Source organism: Sapajus apella, unplaced genomic scaffold (genome assembly GCF_009761245.1).
Source record: "Sapajus apella isolate SASKATOON/1434 unplaced genomic scaffold, GSC_monkey_1.0 scaffold4, whole genome shotgun sequence".
In the NCBI taxonomy this organism is placed as follows: domain Eukaryota; kingdom Metazoa; phylum Chordata; class Mammalia; order Primates; family Cebidae; genus Sapajus; species Sapajus apella.
The window spans coordinates 47,276,256-47,293,481 of record NW_022436944.1 but is presented as its reverse complement, the minus strand read 5'-3'; the positions used below and the strand labels follow the sequence as shown (position 1 = coordinate 47,293,481).

Here is a 17,226-nt window from a genome sequence, read left to right as displayed (position 1 = left end):
TGTTGTTGTTGATTTGTTTTTTACAGTCTGGGCACATTGGCACCTCAAAATAGTCAAATTTCTATTAGTAAGGAAAAGAAATAGGAATGTTCTCTCAGTGTCTCTTCTACTTCCCTATCTATCACCCCCAATATTAACATCCTAATTTTGTTCTGTGTCCACTTTCCAAGTGGGTCTCAATGTGGGCTTGAGCCATAGTGGTCTGCGTTGCTGGGTTCTGTAAATATTTGCTAAATGATTTAAGATACTGCCTTCATTGATGTACTTCTAAAAAGAGAATCGGAACTGCCATGATGGTTATTAGTAATTATCACCAGGGTGGGCTGGGGGGAATTAAGCAACAAATACTCTCAGCAAATTGGTGTGTGAGTATTTGACTGAGACATTGCCAAGAGTATTTCAACGTCTGAGATATTTTTGATTGCCATAACTGGAGGGACTGCTACTGGCATCTAATAAGTAGAATTCTGGGGTGCCGTGAAATACTCTATATACATAGGACTTCTACAAAAGATAAATATTATAACCTAAATGTCAGTATTGCTGAGGTTGAAAATCCCTGCCTTATCCAAATGACCTTCTGCTCATATTGTATTGTGATAAGGTTTCACAGAATGTTATCTTTCATTATAAACCCACATAATAACTGATAATCACATTTATGTAGTTGATTTTTAAATAGTATAAGTGATTTACATAAACAAATGAAAGTTGCTGGGCGTGGTATAATGCCAGCACTTTGGGAGGCAGAAGCGGATGGATTATGAGGTCAGGAGTTGGAGACCAGCCTGATCAACATGGTGAAACCCTGTCTCTACTAAAAAGAAAAAGAGAAAAAATTAGCTGGCGTGGTGGTGCTCACCTATAATCCCAGCTACTCAGGAGCCTTGAGGCAGGAAAATCACTTGAACCCGGCAGGCGGAGATTGTGCCACTGCACTCCAGCCTGGGTGACAGAACGAGACTACATCTCAAAAAAAAAAGAAAAGAAAAGAAATGTTACTACTATACCATTTTTAAATTAGTCATGATGTTAAATTAAACAAGTGGTTGTTCTTATTTTATGTTACAAGTATGTGTTCATGATTATAAAATGAATTTTTCAGTAATGGCAGATATGTTATATTTAAATAATATTGTCAATTTGGGTTTCTAAGTCTTTAAGTCATATATTAACTGATTCTCTTGGAAAAATATTCTGGGAAAAGTAATCTCTTCACACATGTGTTTTAAAGGAAGCTGAGCGGATGCTTCAAGATGATGATGATACTGTGCACCTTCCATTTGAAGGGGGAAGTCTCTTGCAAATTCCAGTCAAAGCCCTAAAATATAGGTGAGATACAACTTTATTTTCTAAAGCTTCTATGTAAATGTCAAGGACCTTAATAAGCCATAGAATGCTTCTTTTAAAGTGGTGATTTCTATTTTATAAAAGATAATAAATTTGCATATGGTGTATCAACTAAATGAGAGATTCACGCAAGGAAGTCCCTTGCACCTTTCCCACCAAAGCTGAACTCGAACCAGAGCCTTAAACTAACGTCCATGCCAAGCCAATAAAATTTGCTTGTCTTCTATCACTCCATGTATCTTAGTGAAGTTTAAAATCAATACGTGAGTCTGAGAATATTTCTATTTTCACGGTAGTATAGCTTTTTTCTTTATGCCCTTCATTAGGGCTGGGGTCAGTGGGTGCTAGAAAATAAACATTTTCAGTGATCTATGTCAGTGTCTATTCAGATACCAGTAATTCATTTTCTGATAGCTTTCCAATGTATCAGTATGTTTAGAAGCCCTAGAAGACTCTTAGTTTTCAAAGATGTGATTTGATCATTGGTATTGAAGGCTCATAAGATGTAAGAATTAATTAATGTTTTATGTGTAATATGTCATGTGTGATTTTGGTGATTTATATTTAAATTTAAGAACTAAAGATATAGAGGTTGAGAAATGTAAACTTTTGTAGTTATAAAAGATTATAAAAAAGATTAACAACTTATATTTGTGTACACACCTGATTCCTATTTCTACACATTTCTATTTCATTTCTGATTAGCTGGCAAAATCAGTCTTAGAATATATACAGGTTTCTTACCTGACCAGTTGATAGAAAATGTTTTATTGGTATTTAATTTTTTTCCTTTTTTTTTTTTTTTTTTTTTTTTTTTTTTTTAGTTTTTAGCTATTTATAGCTTTTACAGGGTAACATTTGATTTGTACATGTTGATTAGTTGTGATGAATGAATTCAACTAATCTTCCTCTATGCATATTAGCTTCATTGATGTACTTCTAAAAAGAGTATAAGAACTACCATGATGGTTATTAGCAATTATCACCAATTGGCTGAGAGTATTTGCTGCTTAATTTCAATGCCCTGCTTTATCACTTTTTCAGTGTAGTTATATAGGGACCTTGACAAATTTAAGTGGAGTCTATTGTCATATATTTAAGAAAAAGATGGATATCGATAGTTCTCCTTTTGTCTTTTAAATGGTAACACGAGCCATGATTAATGTGGATATGTTTAAAATTTTTAACATCAGAAATGCCAGGAAATGGCTAATGTGTTTACTTGCCAGAGTTTTATATCTTAAATAGGTTTGGATTACTTGTGCGGCAGATCAAATGAGACAGTATATGAAAGCATTTGGAAACTGTAAAGCCCTTATAAAAGATGAAAATAATTTATGTAATACAGGCAAAGGTTTTCCCATCTAATTTCATGTTGAGGGAAAACAAAATACATACTTTCTTCATAGTAAAGGATATTTAGAAGCTAGAAAGTTTATCAGAAATACCTTTCTTCACTTATTTGAAGTTGGCAACCAAGTGAATAAACGTTACTCAGGGTAGGCATCGTTTCAAGTTGGATGGCTATGCCATTGTAAACTTGGGCATTCAGACTTTGTGTACTTTTAAAAATCTGACCTTGCGAAGGTAAAGCAGCCATTCAGAGAGACTTTTCAGTGACCACATCACCCTTCTCTGCAGTCTTAAATTTGTAAATAATTTGATTTTAAGTATGAACAGAGCTGTCACTTCCTAAATGACCGTTGTTTAGTCATTTGTAAACTAGTTGCCATCACATTGTTAACATTGCCTAATTTGACATTTGTATTTGTACCTTGTTTGTCTGAATGTATTTTTTTAATCAAAGAAAAAGGACTTGCAAATGTATTTGTATTAACTTTATGATACTTTCCTATTACTTGTGATAGACAACCTTGAGCCCCAAATTATTTATGGATAGTATTATTAGATTTGGGGTCTCGAAGTAATTTTGATCAAAAGATTTCACAGAAACAGAAACGTTTGTCTCATTATAGTAAATGGATAGTAGTCTGTTCTTTCTGTTGTTGTTGTTTTTATTATTATTCTCGAGATGGAGTCTTGTTCTGTTGCCTAGGCTGGAGTGCAATGGCGTGGTCTCAGCTCACTGCGACCACCGCCTCTCGGGTTTAAGTGATTCTCCTGCCTCAGCCTCCCAAGTAGGTGGCATTACAGGCGGTTGCCACCATTCTTTGCTAATTTTTGTATTTTTAGTAGAGATGGGGTTTCACCATGTTGGACACACTGGTCTTGAACTCCTGACCTCATGATCCATCCGCCTTGGCCTCCCAATGTGCTGGGTGGGATTACAGGCGTGACCACCGTGCCTGGCCTACTCTGTTCTTTTAATCTTGATAAACTTGATAAAATACCACTTTTATCACATTAAATATGATAAAAGTGGTATTTATGAGGCTACTTTGTGTTAGCTGTTGAAATATTTTCAGTGCTTTGTTTTCAATTTCAGAGCGTTATCTTTCCAAGCATTCTTTATAATGATTTGTAAAAGCTATGAAAAAATAAGATTTTTAAAAATCATAATCTTAAGTTTTCCTTATATACTTTGGGTATTGAGATTAAATGTGTGCCAATTGTACGTTTTCTAGTTGATTTGAGACTGTATTTTTTTTGTATGCATAAGGACATTAACATAGTCTTATGTTATTTCAGTAGCATATTTCCAGCCAAGATGATCAGAGGGTATCATTGTTAGAGCGCTGTGAAGTAGTACTGAAACCCCAGATTGGATTCTGCAGCAAAGTTCCATAAATAAGTCTTGCTAACTTAGTTAATCTTACTCATAGTTTCTATTCGAAAGATGTAATTCTTCTTAGGACTTCTTAACAGAACTCAAATTCTGGTATCTTGCGAGACCTTTGAGTGCATGGCAAAGGTTTTCTCAATTTTTAGTTGATGAAAGCAGATAGTAAGAATGACAATATTAATACTTTTGCAAGTACTGAATACTAACCAAAAAGTGTATTTGTTCTTCAGTGTTGATCCCTCAGTTGTTAATATATCAGATGAAATGGCCAAAACTGCACAGTGGAAGGCACTTTCCATGAATACTGAGAATGCCAAAGTAACCAGATCTAACATGAGGTAGTTATAACTATTTATGTGTTTTCTAACTGTAACCAACTTTTGTTTACTTACGGAGAGCTTCATTCCTTCTTCCTTTCGTCCATCATTTTAATGTATAATGGAATAAGGTATAAATAATGATTATGTTTTGTTTTTGTTTTTTAATTTATAGTTACCTATTTAAAATAAATAATTTGAGCCAGCTGCAGTGGCTGACACCTGCAATCCCAGCACTTTGGGAGGCTGAGGTGGGCAGATCACCTGAGGTGACACCTGGGGGACAAGAGCGAAACTCTGTCTAAAATAATAATAATTTGAGCTATTTTATAATAAAAATAAATTTCATATGGCAGTATGGAGTAAACATGTAAAAGATCACAAACCATATAAAGATAGATAACTATTAGGGATGACATACTGTCTATTAGGGATTAATTGAATACTACCTCAATTATGCTTTCCGATGGTCCAAGAAAAGAGAAAAAACACAGTTGTTTTCCTTCCTTCGTTTCGGTTTAGTATACCATTTCTTCAGGTCAGGTAAACGTTTTGCTTGGAGATAGAAATAGAATCCATTGACTTAGGCCATTCAGTTTTACAGTGGACCATATATTGAATGTATTATGTAACCTCTTTCTTACATTTCTTGTTATGTAACCCTTTTTCTTTCTTTTGTCCTCACTTCAAGAACTAAACCCTCAGGGATTCTGTTTTGGTAATCATTAGCATTTTAATCTCTTAAGCCTTTAGAGAAATGAGTTACCAACTTGTAGGGTGCTCAGTCATTCATATTCAACAAATACTTTTTATGTACAGTTTGTGTGAGATGCTATGTTGGGTGTCTGTGTATTCTGCTTGGGCATGAGAGGAAAACTTTTCTAGGCATTCAGTCACGTAGTTATTTTTGTTCACTTGCTGCCTTAGCTCTATCTTCTCATAATAATTGATTAGCTTTTTCTCATTCTTTCCCTACCCTCTTTTAGAACCTATTTCCTACTTACTCTCTGTCATATGTTTTCCTCTTCTGTCATCTGAGTTCTAATTTCTCAGCTGGCTGTTTCCTTTCTTCGGTCTTTAATCTTAAAAAGTTTTAAAGTTAAATTATTTGTAATTTTGGATCATTCAGTACAGCCAGAATTTTTCTAAATATTCTTTTTACTGTTAGTAATTGTTCGCATTGTGTCAGCACCCCTGACCCTGTTAGTATAATTATCATAAAAAAAATGAAGTCCTTACAATAATAACTAACATCTCTTATACTTCTGCCTTTTGTTTGGGTCGCCCCGCACTTCAAAATCACATAGGAAGAAAGAGAATGCCTTGGCTTTGTGGTTTAACAGGAAGATGTTTGGGGGGGTGGGTCTTTCCTTCAGTTTGTCCGGAGAAGACAGCAAACCATAGTGTGTTTTTACACTTTATGAAAACTTTTTCTAGAACTTAGGTATTAAATGTTACAGTTAATCAATTAAATTTATGTACCTGGAGTCATTGTGTCATACTAACTTAAAAATATAGAATAGGTGGGCCAGGTGCGGTAGCTCAGGCCTCTAATCCCAGCACTTTGGGAGGCTGAGGTGGTCAGATCACTTGAGGTCAGGGGTTCAAGACCAGCCTGACCAACATGGTGAAACCCCCGTCTCTACTAAAATTACAAAAATTAGCCGGGCGTGGTGGCGTATGCCTGTAATCCCACCTACTCAGGAGGCTGAGGCAGGAGAATCGCTTGAACCTGGGAGGCAGAGGTTGCAATGTGCTGAGATCACACCGTTGCATTCCACCCTGGGCAACAAGAGTGAAACTCTCTCAAAAAAACGTGTGTGTGTGTGTGTGTGTGTGTGTGTGTGTGTGTGTGTGTACACACGCACATATATATATATACACACACACATAGGGTGTGTGTGTATACATACATATGGAATATATATATATATGGAATAGGTATATTGGTTTTGTATTTATGAACCAAATTTGGGGTGAGAAGTTTTGTAAATTTGTAACCTTTTTGGAAGTTATTTGATACTTATCTATATTAACAGATTTATTTACTTTTTTTTTTGAGGCAGAGTTTTGCTCTTGAGTGCAATGGCTTGATCTTGGCTCACTGCAGTCTCCACTTCCTAGGTTCAAGTGATTCTCCTGCCTTAGCCTCCTGAGTAGATGGGATTACAGGCTTGCGCCACCATGCCCGGCTACTTTTTGTATTTTGAGTGGAGTCGGGGTTTCACCATGTTAGTCACGCTGGTCTTGAACTCTTGACCTTGTGATCCGCCCGCCTGAGCCTCCCAAAGTGTTAGGATTACAGGTGTAAGCCACCATGCACAGCCCAACAAAGATTTATATATTAATAGATTTTTCAGTAAAATAAAAGTCACATGCTATGTAACTGATCATATATGAAATAAAAGTAATCCAATAGATTCTGACCATATAGTGCCCTATTTTAAGGACCCCCTCTTTAGTTGTAAGGAAAACATGAATTTTAATTGAAAATATATGCAGTTTTTAAAAGCAGAATTTTTAATATTTGCCTTTCCATTTAGGCTTAATGATTTAAAAAAAGGTAAAATTATATTAGTAAGTAATAAGCTTGTATTGTTAATAGTAATCTGAGAAGGTTTAATGTACTCATTGTTATCCATGTTTAGAATTGAATATTTATGTTTAAAAATTATTTACTCTCATTCTTTGTTTTAAATAGTCCTGATAAACCTGTGAGTGTGAAAATAAGTTTTGAAGATGAACCAAGAAAGAAATACGTGGATGCTGAAACTTCATTATAGAATTGAACCAAGAGGCATTATACATATAGATATATACTTATGTAATGTGTGTTTATCATGTCACTATATAAAACAATATTGTATGTCATGCTGTTTATGCATGACTACTGGGTTTTTAAAAGTAGTGTCTGGAGTTTGTTATGAGCACCGTGGAGACTATGTATATAATGAATTGCTGTCTTTGAAGTGAGGTACACCGTTCTTAACTATTCAAATATTTATTCTGTTGGAAAAAAAATTTTCTGTTTTGCAATAGAAGGATGTGGAGAAATGCTTACAGTCTGCTTTTCTTAAACCTCTTGTTCATCAATGGCAATTCATAACAAACCTTAAGTGATACTTTGTTTATATGTTTATAATTTTTATGTGTTTCTAGAAATTTTCAGATATTATTTCACTTTTGTTCTTTATGGGAAGAATAGGGAGTCTATACCAGTGCTATGGGAAAAGTGGTAACATTTCAGGGCTTCTCTGTGTGTTTCATTTCCATAGATGTCATCATGTTTCACTAACTGGCATTTTCTTAGCCATAGAGATGAATGTAGAACAATGGAAACTTTAATAATGATAGTTTTTAACTTTTATGTTTAATTTTTTTAAATCTTAAAACCTTCATATCTAGGTATCCATTGTGACAGACAAGTAAAATTGTAGGTGATTTGATAATTAAGCACCCGTACCATTTGTAACTTCATGAATTTAAAAAGTTATGCAATGCCAATTTGCAGTAGATTTTGATGCCTTTGTAGATTTTTTTTTTTTTCCTGTATCCCTATACTCTTTTAAAGCCTGTAATTCCCACTGTGTTCTCTGCCTTGTCTCTCTTTGTCTTAAAATGGTTAGTTTCCATCAGGTTCAAGTTCTTGATTGACTGATTTTCTCTTTTAAGTAGTATGCTTAAATAATCAGGAGTCAGAATTCTCTCAGATGGGTCTATGATCAGTATTACTTTATTAAGAATTACCTTTCATTTTCTCTTTATGTTGTTATTTTTTCACTTTTGTAGATTATATTTAATAGCTTATTACCTGTGATTTTATTTTAAAATATTTATTTTAAGTGATGATGCTTAAATATTATACAAACATTTGGAAAAGTAACAAATAGAGTAAATTGTTAATGTAAATAGTTGGTGCTCACTTGCATTTATCTTTATTATAGCAACTGATAGATTTTACATCTTTGATATAAAGCACTGCCATATTTATATTTTAAAAAGGAAATTAGGCATAATTTTATATGTAGCTCAGATTGATGGCATTCTTATTTTATGTATTTGTTTTTGCTTTTCTGAGCTTTTTAAAGTCTAACAAATCTTTTTAGTCATCTTTTATATACTCTTAGCTCCACGTGAAATAGAAAAAAGTTGTTAAGCCTGTAGGACTGGATGAATGGGGTTGTGAAACTGATTTGACAAGAGAAGAATTTACAGAAATCAAATGAGTATTGAGAAGCCACAGAAATATCAAAAATGGTGACATGAATATTAGGGCGAAAATTTTAATGAAATGCCAATGCTCCCTTTAACCATATAATTAAATTACAAAAGTCTAATAAAGGATCATGAGGAATGCCAAAAGCTGATATTTTAGCAAGTCTGGTGTTTGAAATTCATTATAAACTATTTATTAACTAATGTAATGTCCTCTTCCAAGACCATGTTGTGAGAATCTAGTTAAAATGATGGATTCAACTTCTGCCTCAGATGAGAGGTTGGAAATATAGCTGCTTTTCTTTAGAAAATATATAGCTGTCATCATTTGGTACTGCCTAAAAAGAGTTAGACTCTGTTGGCAATTGATAGAATATTATCCACGGTGCTTATTATTGTTTATGAGCTTCCATTGTAATGATTCCTTTTTATTCGTAGCAGCATAATTATTTCCAAAGACCCCAGTATTTGCTGCTATTTTTAAAACTCCCCTGATATATCTGAACGAGAGGATTTCCTCACGTCATTTCCTTGTGTCTGGACATCAGGGGTAACAACTGTACTTATTTTACAGGAAGAAATTTTAAAAATGAAAACTACCTGGGATCATAGTGTTTCTGTGATTTTATTTAATTATGTATAGTAATTATCCAGTGCCAGAAAACCCGTCACTTGCAAAATATTTTGCACTCAAAATGTTTTTACAGTGCTTCTAATTGTTAGTGGTTTCTGCTTTCTTTTGACTACTTGACTTACAAAATGATCTGACTACTCCATGTAAGAGCAAAGGTAACTCATGTTTAAGTAATTAACTGCTTGTTTTAAGTGATTATGATATTTCTTCCACCGTTTTTGAAAAATAACAATCATAGCATTCATCGCGAGACAGTGAGATATAATTTACTACATATATTGATTTTTAAATAAAGTTGCCTTAAATAACTGTATATAAGCAGTAGTAGTTGCTATGTACTGATTTACCTCAAGGTGCAAAATAATTAAACCTGTACATATTCCATTTATGAAATGAATTCAGATAACAGCCCTGCACTTTCTTTAGATGCCTTGATTTCCAGGATGGAGCTTAGTGCTACTGAATACCCTGGCCACCGAGCCACCTCAGGATATTCTTTTCTTCGCCCTAGTTTATTTATTTATAGATATCTGTTTACAAAGTCTGTAGTAAATCCTGATGCTGATCATCTGAAATTTACTTTTTTTCCTGAATGCTGTTTCAATCTAAAATAGCAGCTTTTGAGAAAACAATGAACTAAATTCCTTATGATAAAAGGATAAGTCTATATATTCTTTAATAATATTACATATGCCGAAGCGAAGCACACAGTCTTTGTGTGCGTGTGTGTGTGTGTGTGTTTATGTGAATGTGAATGATATCGATCTTAAATCTGTTAAAAGTTGTTTTAAAAAGCTGTGGCATACCATTGTTCATATTTGCCAAGTCTTTTGTAAAGATGTTTAAGACAAAATATTTTATGTGCTAATGCATCTATTTGTAAAGCAGATTTGTTTATCACTCAAAATTAACTTTTCTTCATCCAAAAAAAGTTTATTTCTTCCACATACTTAAATTAAATTTTCTGTGTGAGTATAATAGCTTTCTAATTTTTTTTCTTTCACAAAAGCAGGTTCAAAATTCTGTTGAAAGAAAAATGCTTTCTCAAACTGAGGTATAACACCAGAGCTTGCTGTTTAAAGGATTATGTGATGTACATCAGTTCTGTAAATGTGCTCAGCAGTTTAACATGTGAATCCTGTTTTAAAGTGCTCAGATTTCAAATGTGTAAGCCATTGATAAAACATTGTAATTAAAAGTGTTTATATGAAATAACTTAATGTTTTAAATGTATTTATGTAGATCACATCATTTTTATCATATGCAATGCAAATATGTGAAAATATTTTGGTTTATTCCAACAATTATTTATTTTAGAAAATAAATTTAAAGACTTTAAGGACATTCAAAGTTTAAAATAGTGTTCAAATTGCAAAATTTGGCAATCTTAATATAAATTGATCTCTTTTCTAGTTTTTCAAAAAGTAACATTAAGTGTTGATTATAGGAAAACATAGTTGGGAATATAATAATCCAAAGATCATTTTTAAAATGAAATTTAATTAGCATATATTGACTTCAACATTTGACTTAGAGTAATTGTTAAACCTCAGTTTTGTTTTGTTTTTTAAATCAGATTTTTGCACACTGATTAATTTTTGTGTTATGGCTTTTCTTTTGTTGAATTATTCAAGGTTTTTTTTTTTTTTTTTTCTTTTCCCGTGGGGGAGATTGTCTTCCAGTGTTTACTGTGTTTAAATAAATAAAAATTGAATTTTATTGTTCATTTATATAAAATTTGATACCTTGATGTAATTTCACAGTACAGTTCCACTTTTTATGGCTTTTATAATTACAATGATATTTTCTTCTATAATAAAATCCAAAGTAAATTAAACGTTTAAATTGTAGAACTGATATTTTTCATTTATATGAAGTACAAGCCTCTACCAGGTCTATAATGTGAATGATCCTGCCTTTCAAATTTGTTTCATAATTGTTAGATGAAAACTATTTTCTTTTTGGAGATGTTACTGAAGTTGATTGAGCAATAAAAATCTACTGAATTAGTTGTTGGCTATTGTCTCTACTTTGAACTCTGATTATTAGAAGAGCCACATTTTCTTTCTCAGCTTGAGATGAGATAGGAAAGGAAGGAAAATAAGTGATGTCTGTTTCTTGCCCCCTAATATTAGTTTTCAGTAGGAGAGAGAAAAGAGGAAACAGTGAGAAAAAATAAAATAGTGTTTGTTTTACGAAGGTATTTGATAGCTAAGAGATAATTGAAATTAAAGCTCTCTAAGAAATGGCTGGTCCATTTATTCCCCCAATTTTAGAAATCTTACTGTGTGATATGCATGGTAATATTGAACTCTTGGGTACAGGACTTTTGTTTGTTTCTTTTTAGTGACTAGTTTTATTACGAATTACTTTCCTTAACAGCAAATTACAGGTCTTGGTTTGTTTTTCGTTTGGCATATGTGGAACTCTTTCCTCCTGTGTTTTCTGTGCGGAAAAACTTCTGATACCTCACCATGAATTTGATAGCCTTTGGAATAAGACGGAGATAGACACTTACGCTTTTGGAAATTTCATTTGAAAATTTACGTTTATTTTAGGGGAAAAATTTTTTTTTGGTAAATTTATAATTCCTGTCTCTAGACCCTGAGATTCTGTAAGCGGACAGGGGGAAAGAGGAAAAGAGTGAGCTCTATTTGATGTGGCCAATAAAGGCATATTTGATCTCTTGAATATCAGTTCTATTCTTGCTCTAGACCATTGGTCTAAAGGCATTTTATAAATTTTGGGAAGTGGTTTTATCTGCTTGTTGAGTCGATCCTGAATATCTACTTAAATGCATATTTGTTACCTTTATTTGTTCTTTATGCTGCAGTTAGGACATTATGCTGTTTTACTTTTGAACTGTATAATTTACATTATGCGTTTCATTTAAAATAATAAAAGGCATTAGAAAACAAAAGGGGATGTTTTCATAGTTTTGAGCCCTGCTATATAAGCTATAAGCTTGGTGCAAGATCTCTTGTGGGATTTTATCTTTTATGTCACAGAGGGACCCTTAACATTTGAGATGATAGGGCACTTCTCTTACAGAGCCAGTGTCATTCTTGCCTCTTAATCTTCTCTGCAGCTTTCAGGGAAGTTCAGAAATATTCTGGGATGGCCAAAACATTAGTTTAAGACTTTGATTTTACTGAGTACTGGAAAGATGGGAAGCACAATTGGTATTGCGGAGACGAGAAGTTCAGTGGAGTCATGTCTTATTGCTTAATAGTTATTTATTTTTTGAGACAGTCTTGCTCTGTCTCTCAGGCTGGAGTGTAGTGGGACAATCTCGTCTCACTGCACTTCCGCTTCCTGGGTTCAAGCAATTCTTGTGCCTCAGCCTCCCGAGTAGTAGGGATTAGAGGCATGCACCACCATGCCCGTTGATTTTTCTATTTTTAGTAGAGACAGGATTTCACCATGATGACCAACCTGGTCTCGAACTCCTGACCTCAAGTGATCCTCCTGCCTCGGCCTCCCAAAATGCTGGAATTATAGGCATGAGCCACCAAGCCAGGGCGACTGCTTAATATTTGGAATGTATGTATAGAATACTTTTTCTACTCCGCATCAGTCTTCTTGTCCCTGTCACCTTGTTTTGCTTTATTGATAACATAAATCCTGATGGTTTTATGTTCTCTGAAGTTTAATAAGTTCCGCTATACTCACTGGAGTTTGGCTTTTTCTGCATTTCCAAAATAGGACTGTATTCATTTTAAAAAATGTTTTTGATTACACAAGCCTAAGTATTGTTACCCCAGTGGGCCTGTTTACTATCCAAACCAGAGAAGCATTAGGGTTCACTGTATTCATTTGAAATCCAGTTTGGGGAGATTTAATCACCAGTGTTGACACACTCATGAGCATTTAGTGATATTAAGATGGGGTTGAATAGGGCCCAGTACTTGAAGAAATTGTCAAAGGAGCATCATTGCGCTTAAGACCAGACCCAAGTAGGTTCTACTCTGACTCCATCACTCACTAGCTCTGCCATACTGGACTACTTAGGAAACTTCTTGTGCCTCCATTTTATAACTAAGTGAAATAAATAAAGAATTTGAAATGGTGCCCAGCACAAAATTGAGCACTCAATAAATTGGCAATTTTCAATTATTTTTATTTTATTTTTTTGAGACGGAGTCTCCCTCTGTCACTACGCTGGAGTGCAGTGGCATGGTCTCTGCTCATTGCAACCTCCACCTCTCGGATTCAAGTGATTCTCGTGCCTCAGCCTCCTGAGAAGCTAGGATTACAGTTGTGCACGACCACACCCAGCTAGTTTTTGTATTTTTAGTAGAGATGGGGTTTCACCACGCTGGCCAGGATGGTCTTGATCTGACCTCGTGATCCGCCTGCCTCTGTCTCCCAAAGTGCTGGAATTACAGGCGTGAGCCACCGTGGCCTGCCCATTTTTCATGTATTTAAAGTTACAGAATATCAAGTATATTTTTAAAGCATTATCTAATGCAGTTCAGAAATTTGAAAGAAGCTTCAAACTTTCACAAAAGGTGAAGTGACTTGCCCAAGGCCACAGAATGAACTGGTGATAGTTGTACCATACAGATCTCTTGAATCCCAGGTCACTCTTGTGAAAAATATGCTGCTCTGGCACCATATTCTCATTACCTGAGGCTTGAGTAACTGAAGATGTTTTCATACCATATGAAAGGTACTTAGCATGCTGCATGGATTCCTTATCAAATTAAATATTTGCTTTTAAAGAGAATTGCTGTGATTTTTAGTCCATAGCAGTTCTTGTAAGTAAACACTCCAAGATGATGCTGCCCTTTCCCATCAAAGGTTAGGCACCCTAAATCCATAAAAGTCTACAATGTTTAGGAGACCTGTTCTCAGGTAGCTCTAGGTTCCAGTGAAGTGGTTACAGCACAGCCTTCAGCATCGCCTGCCTCCTCTTCCGCTTGCAAGCTTGGTGCTGGACCTGTCGCGTCTTTGGTTGCTACGGCGACTCCGTGGCAGGCGTCATCCGTTGCTACGGCGCTCTGCACTGCGCAGCATGGCTGCTCCCCATTGGCTGAAGCGCCCCAGGGGGCCGTGAAAGAATTGTTGGCATTGGCCTGGCCAGCGCCGGTTAGTGGGCTGGAGGAGGATTTGATTGGAAAACCAACGGTGCGGCTGGCCGCGGTGTCCCAGAGGTTGAGGGGACTGGGAATAGGCTTGGGGGAGGACGGGACAGGCTGAGACTGGACGGGCCCCCCGATCTGCAGCAGCAGGTGACAGCAACAGGGACGATGAGAAGGACGATTTGGAGACTGGCGGTGTGAAGGAGGGACCGTCCCTCCGGCGCGGTGAGTATGCGGGAGCCGGTGCTCGGCTGTGCGGGCGCCGCGAGGCTTGAGGCAGGGTCTCCGGGGAGGTGTCCTCAGGGCCCTGTGGAGCGGCTCCGAAGCCTCAGGAGCCAGCTTCCCTAGACGAGAGGCAGGGGCAGAGAATGCGTCTGTCCTAAGTGAGTCACTGCGTGAGGCAGTCTCTGTGAAGCAGTTGGGTTTGTGTTGGACGGATGGATGGTGGGAAAGCGCCTTCAACGATGCTTCATGGCGCTTCCATTTTGACAAAAGAACTATGCTGGTTAAATGGAGCCTGAATGTGTCTCTTCCAATCTGCTCTGACGCCTCTGGAGGTTCATTCCTCATCTGTGTGAGCATGGCTTTTCTGCCTTCTTACAGGATGCTTTGACTTTGCCCCTCTGCTTTTCTGGTCTACTTCGGTGAGCCTTTCCACTTCCTCTCCTCAGGTACCATCTATCTGATGATAATTAGAAAGCCCCCGCCTGGAACCTAGCCTCCACTAAGCGTCAGACCCCAAAATCCAGCTGCCAAGTCAACGCCACACATGTGAACCCTGAACGCCATCTTCCCCACTTCCGCTACTGTTCTTGGATTCCCATTTTGGGCCTCACTATCCATTCGGTTTTCAAAAACTACACTCTAGACAATATTAATGGCACTTACGGCTACTTCCTCTGCATCTATCAATTATCAAGACTATCCCTTCTTAATAGATGTTGAATCAATTCCCACATTGCTGTCTCTATTCCTACCGTCTCAATTTCCACCGTCCCTTGGTTAAATTCAACATCCATCTGGCTATGCTGACTCTAGTCTGGCACTATCTAATCCACTTTTTTCCCCACCATTGTTAAACTGATTTTTTTTTTTTTTAAGACAGCCTTGCTCTACTCCCCAGGCTAGAGTACAGTGTTACGATCTGGCTCACTGCAACCTCCGCCTTCGGGTTCAAGCAATTCTCATGCCTCAGCCTCCAGAGTAGCTGGGATTACAGGCATGCGCCACTACGGCCAGCTAATTTTTGTATTTTTTAGTAGAGAAGGGGTTTCACAATATTTTGGCCAGGCTGGTCTCGAACTCCTGATCGCAGGTGATCCGCCGGCCTCAGCCTCCCAAGGTGCTGGGATTACAGGCGTGAGCCACCGTGCCCAGCTTAACTGATCTTTTTAAAATGCATATAACAGCATTTACCTTCCCTGCTAAAAGTCCTGCAAAGATTCCCCATTACCCTAATCCAATCATTAGTTAGGACTTCTATCAGCAGTTCCATCATGGTCACATTCTCCCCTGTGTAGCTATCTCACCTGTTGCTCACACTGCCTGGAATGGACTCTCTTTTTTGCACCCCCACACTCCTGCTCTCACTGCCCAGTCATTCTCTGTGTGTTGCTTGATTACTTTACTCCTCCTTTCTCTAGACTGTCTCTGTGATGATAGAGGCCATCTTTGTCTCAGCCACAATTTTTATATATATATCCAGCGTTCAACCCAGGACAAGACATCATAACGGGTGTTCAACAAATACTTGTTAAGTGATCAAATCTCTAAAATGGAAAGTTATTGTTTGCCATGGCATCTTTATTTCGTCCAGAAAAGTCAGAAATGGCCAATGAAGGTTTTGCTTATAAAAGGTAAATGTTGAATTTATAGGTTTTACTTTAATTTCAAGACCCTTAGTAACTGGAAACTACTTCAATTCATGGTTTGTGGTTCAAGCGACAATCATTATCATGATATTTGCTATTATATGACATAAGCTTAAAATGATAAAGAGAGGGAGACAGTACTGCATGGTTTGTAAGAACCAAGCTTTGTAGTCATACATACGTGGGTTCGAATCCTAGCGCTAGCATTTTAGCTGTGTAACCCATAACAAATTAGCCTCTTGACAGATACTTTATCTGTACAATGGGCCTATAATAGCACCTAGCTCATAGGATTGTTTTAAAGATGATATATACATAATTCATACCAAAGGTATAGTGCCTTATATATGCTAAGCTTTCATGTTTAAAATGAACACAAACACACTGAAGGCTAGAGTTGTGAAATTGTCATGGTCAGTTCACAAAAGGTAAAAATAAATCTTTTGATTCAGTCAAGTGCAATTTCTAGGACACTGTCCTGTTGTTACAGTACTTGATCACAAGCTTTTGGGTTTGGTAACAGCTCTGATACAGGTCAGTCTCAATCATTCAATGAGTATTTATTGACCATCTAAAAGGTCTGGGGCTCCATGCCTGGTGAGGGTGAGCCAACAGACAGTGCAACCAGTAGAGTCTTCAGGAGGTGGAAGAAGGACCTGGAATGCTACTCTGCCTGTCAGAATGTTGTTTGAATAACAACATTCAAACCCATGTATGTTGTTATTTACTAGTTATGAGATCTTGGCCAAGTTACAATCAAGCTTTGAGGCTGTATTCAGAGTGAACTGAGTTGAGCACTTGGATAGGCAGCGAGAAGATGGAAGTTCATTCAGAGAGTGAACTAATACTTATTGATCACCTGAGTCTTCTGCAGTGAACAAAAAAGGTACTGTTCTTTTAGGACAGTTCTCAGGGGGAGGTAGAGCAGAGTTCATAGAACAGATTCTCAAGCCAGATTTCTTGATTTCTAATTTTAGCTCCACAAATCCTAGATATGGGACCGGCAAGTTAC

General features: G+C 36.5%; 2 protein-coding genes across 28 annotated transcripts in view; both read left to right on the top strand.

Moving 5' to 3' along the window:
• Positions 1–11,268, top strand: part of SLC4A7 (solute carrier family 4 member 7) — a 101,148-nt gene extending 89,880 nt beyond the window's left edge. For 16 of the 23 annotated variants that reach the window (XM_032268249.1, XM_032268165.1, XM_032268183.1 and 13 more), the window contains 3 exons: positions 1,235–1,332; positions 4,324–4,431; positions 7,112–11,268. In XM_032268249.1, coding sequence (XP_032124140.1) covers positions 1,235–1,332; positions 4,324–4,431; positions 7,112–7,193 — 288 coding nt within the window. In that variant the 3' untranslated portion in view covers positions 7,194–11,268. The remainder of the gene's footprint in view (positions 1–1,234; positions 1,333–4,323; positions 4,432–7,111) is intronic. The other 7 variants (XM_032268214.1, XM_032268298.1, XM_032268310.1 and 4 more) reach the window with 2 other exon arrangements.
• A 2,373-nt stretch (positions 11,269–13,641) lies between these two features.
• NEK10 (NIMA related kinase 10) overlaps positions 13,642–17,226 on the top strand; it is a 249,261-nt gene continuing 245,676 nt past the window's right edge. For 2 of the 5 annotated variants that reach the window (XM_032268089.1, XM_032268083.1), the window contains exon 1: positions 13,642–14,568. The gene's annotated coding sequence lies outside the window, so the exon portion shown is untranslated. The remainder of the gene's footprint in view (positions 14,569–17,226) is intronic. The other 3 variants (XM_032268098.1, XM_032268073.1, XM_032268066.1) reach the window with 2 other exon arrangements.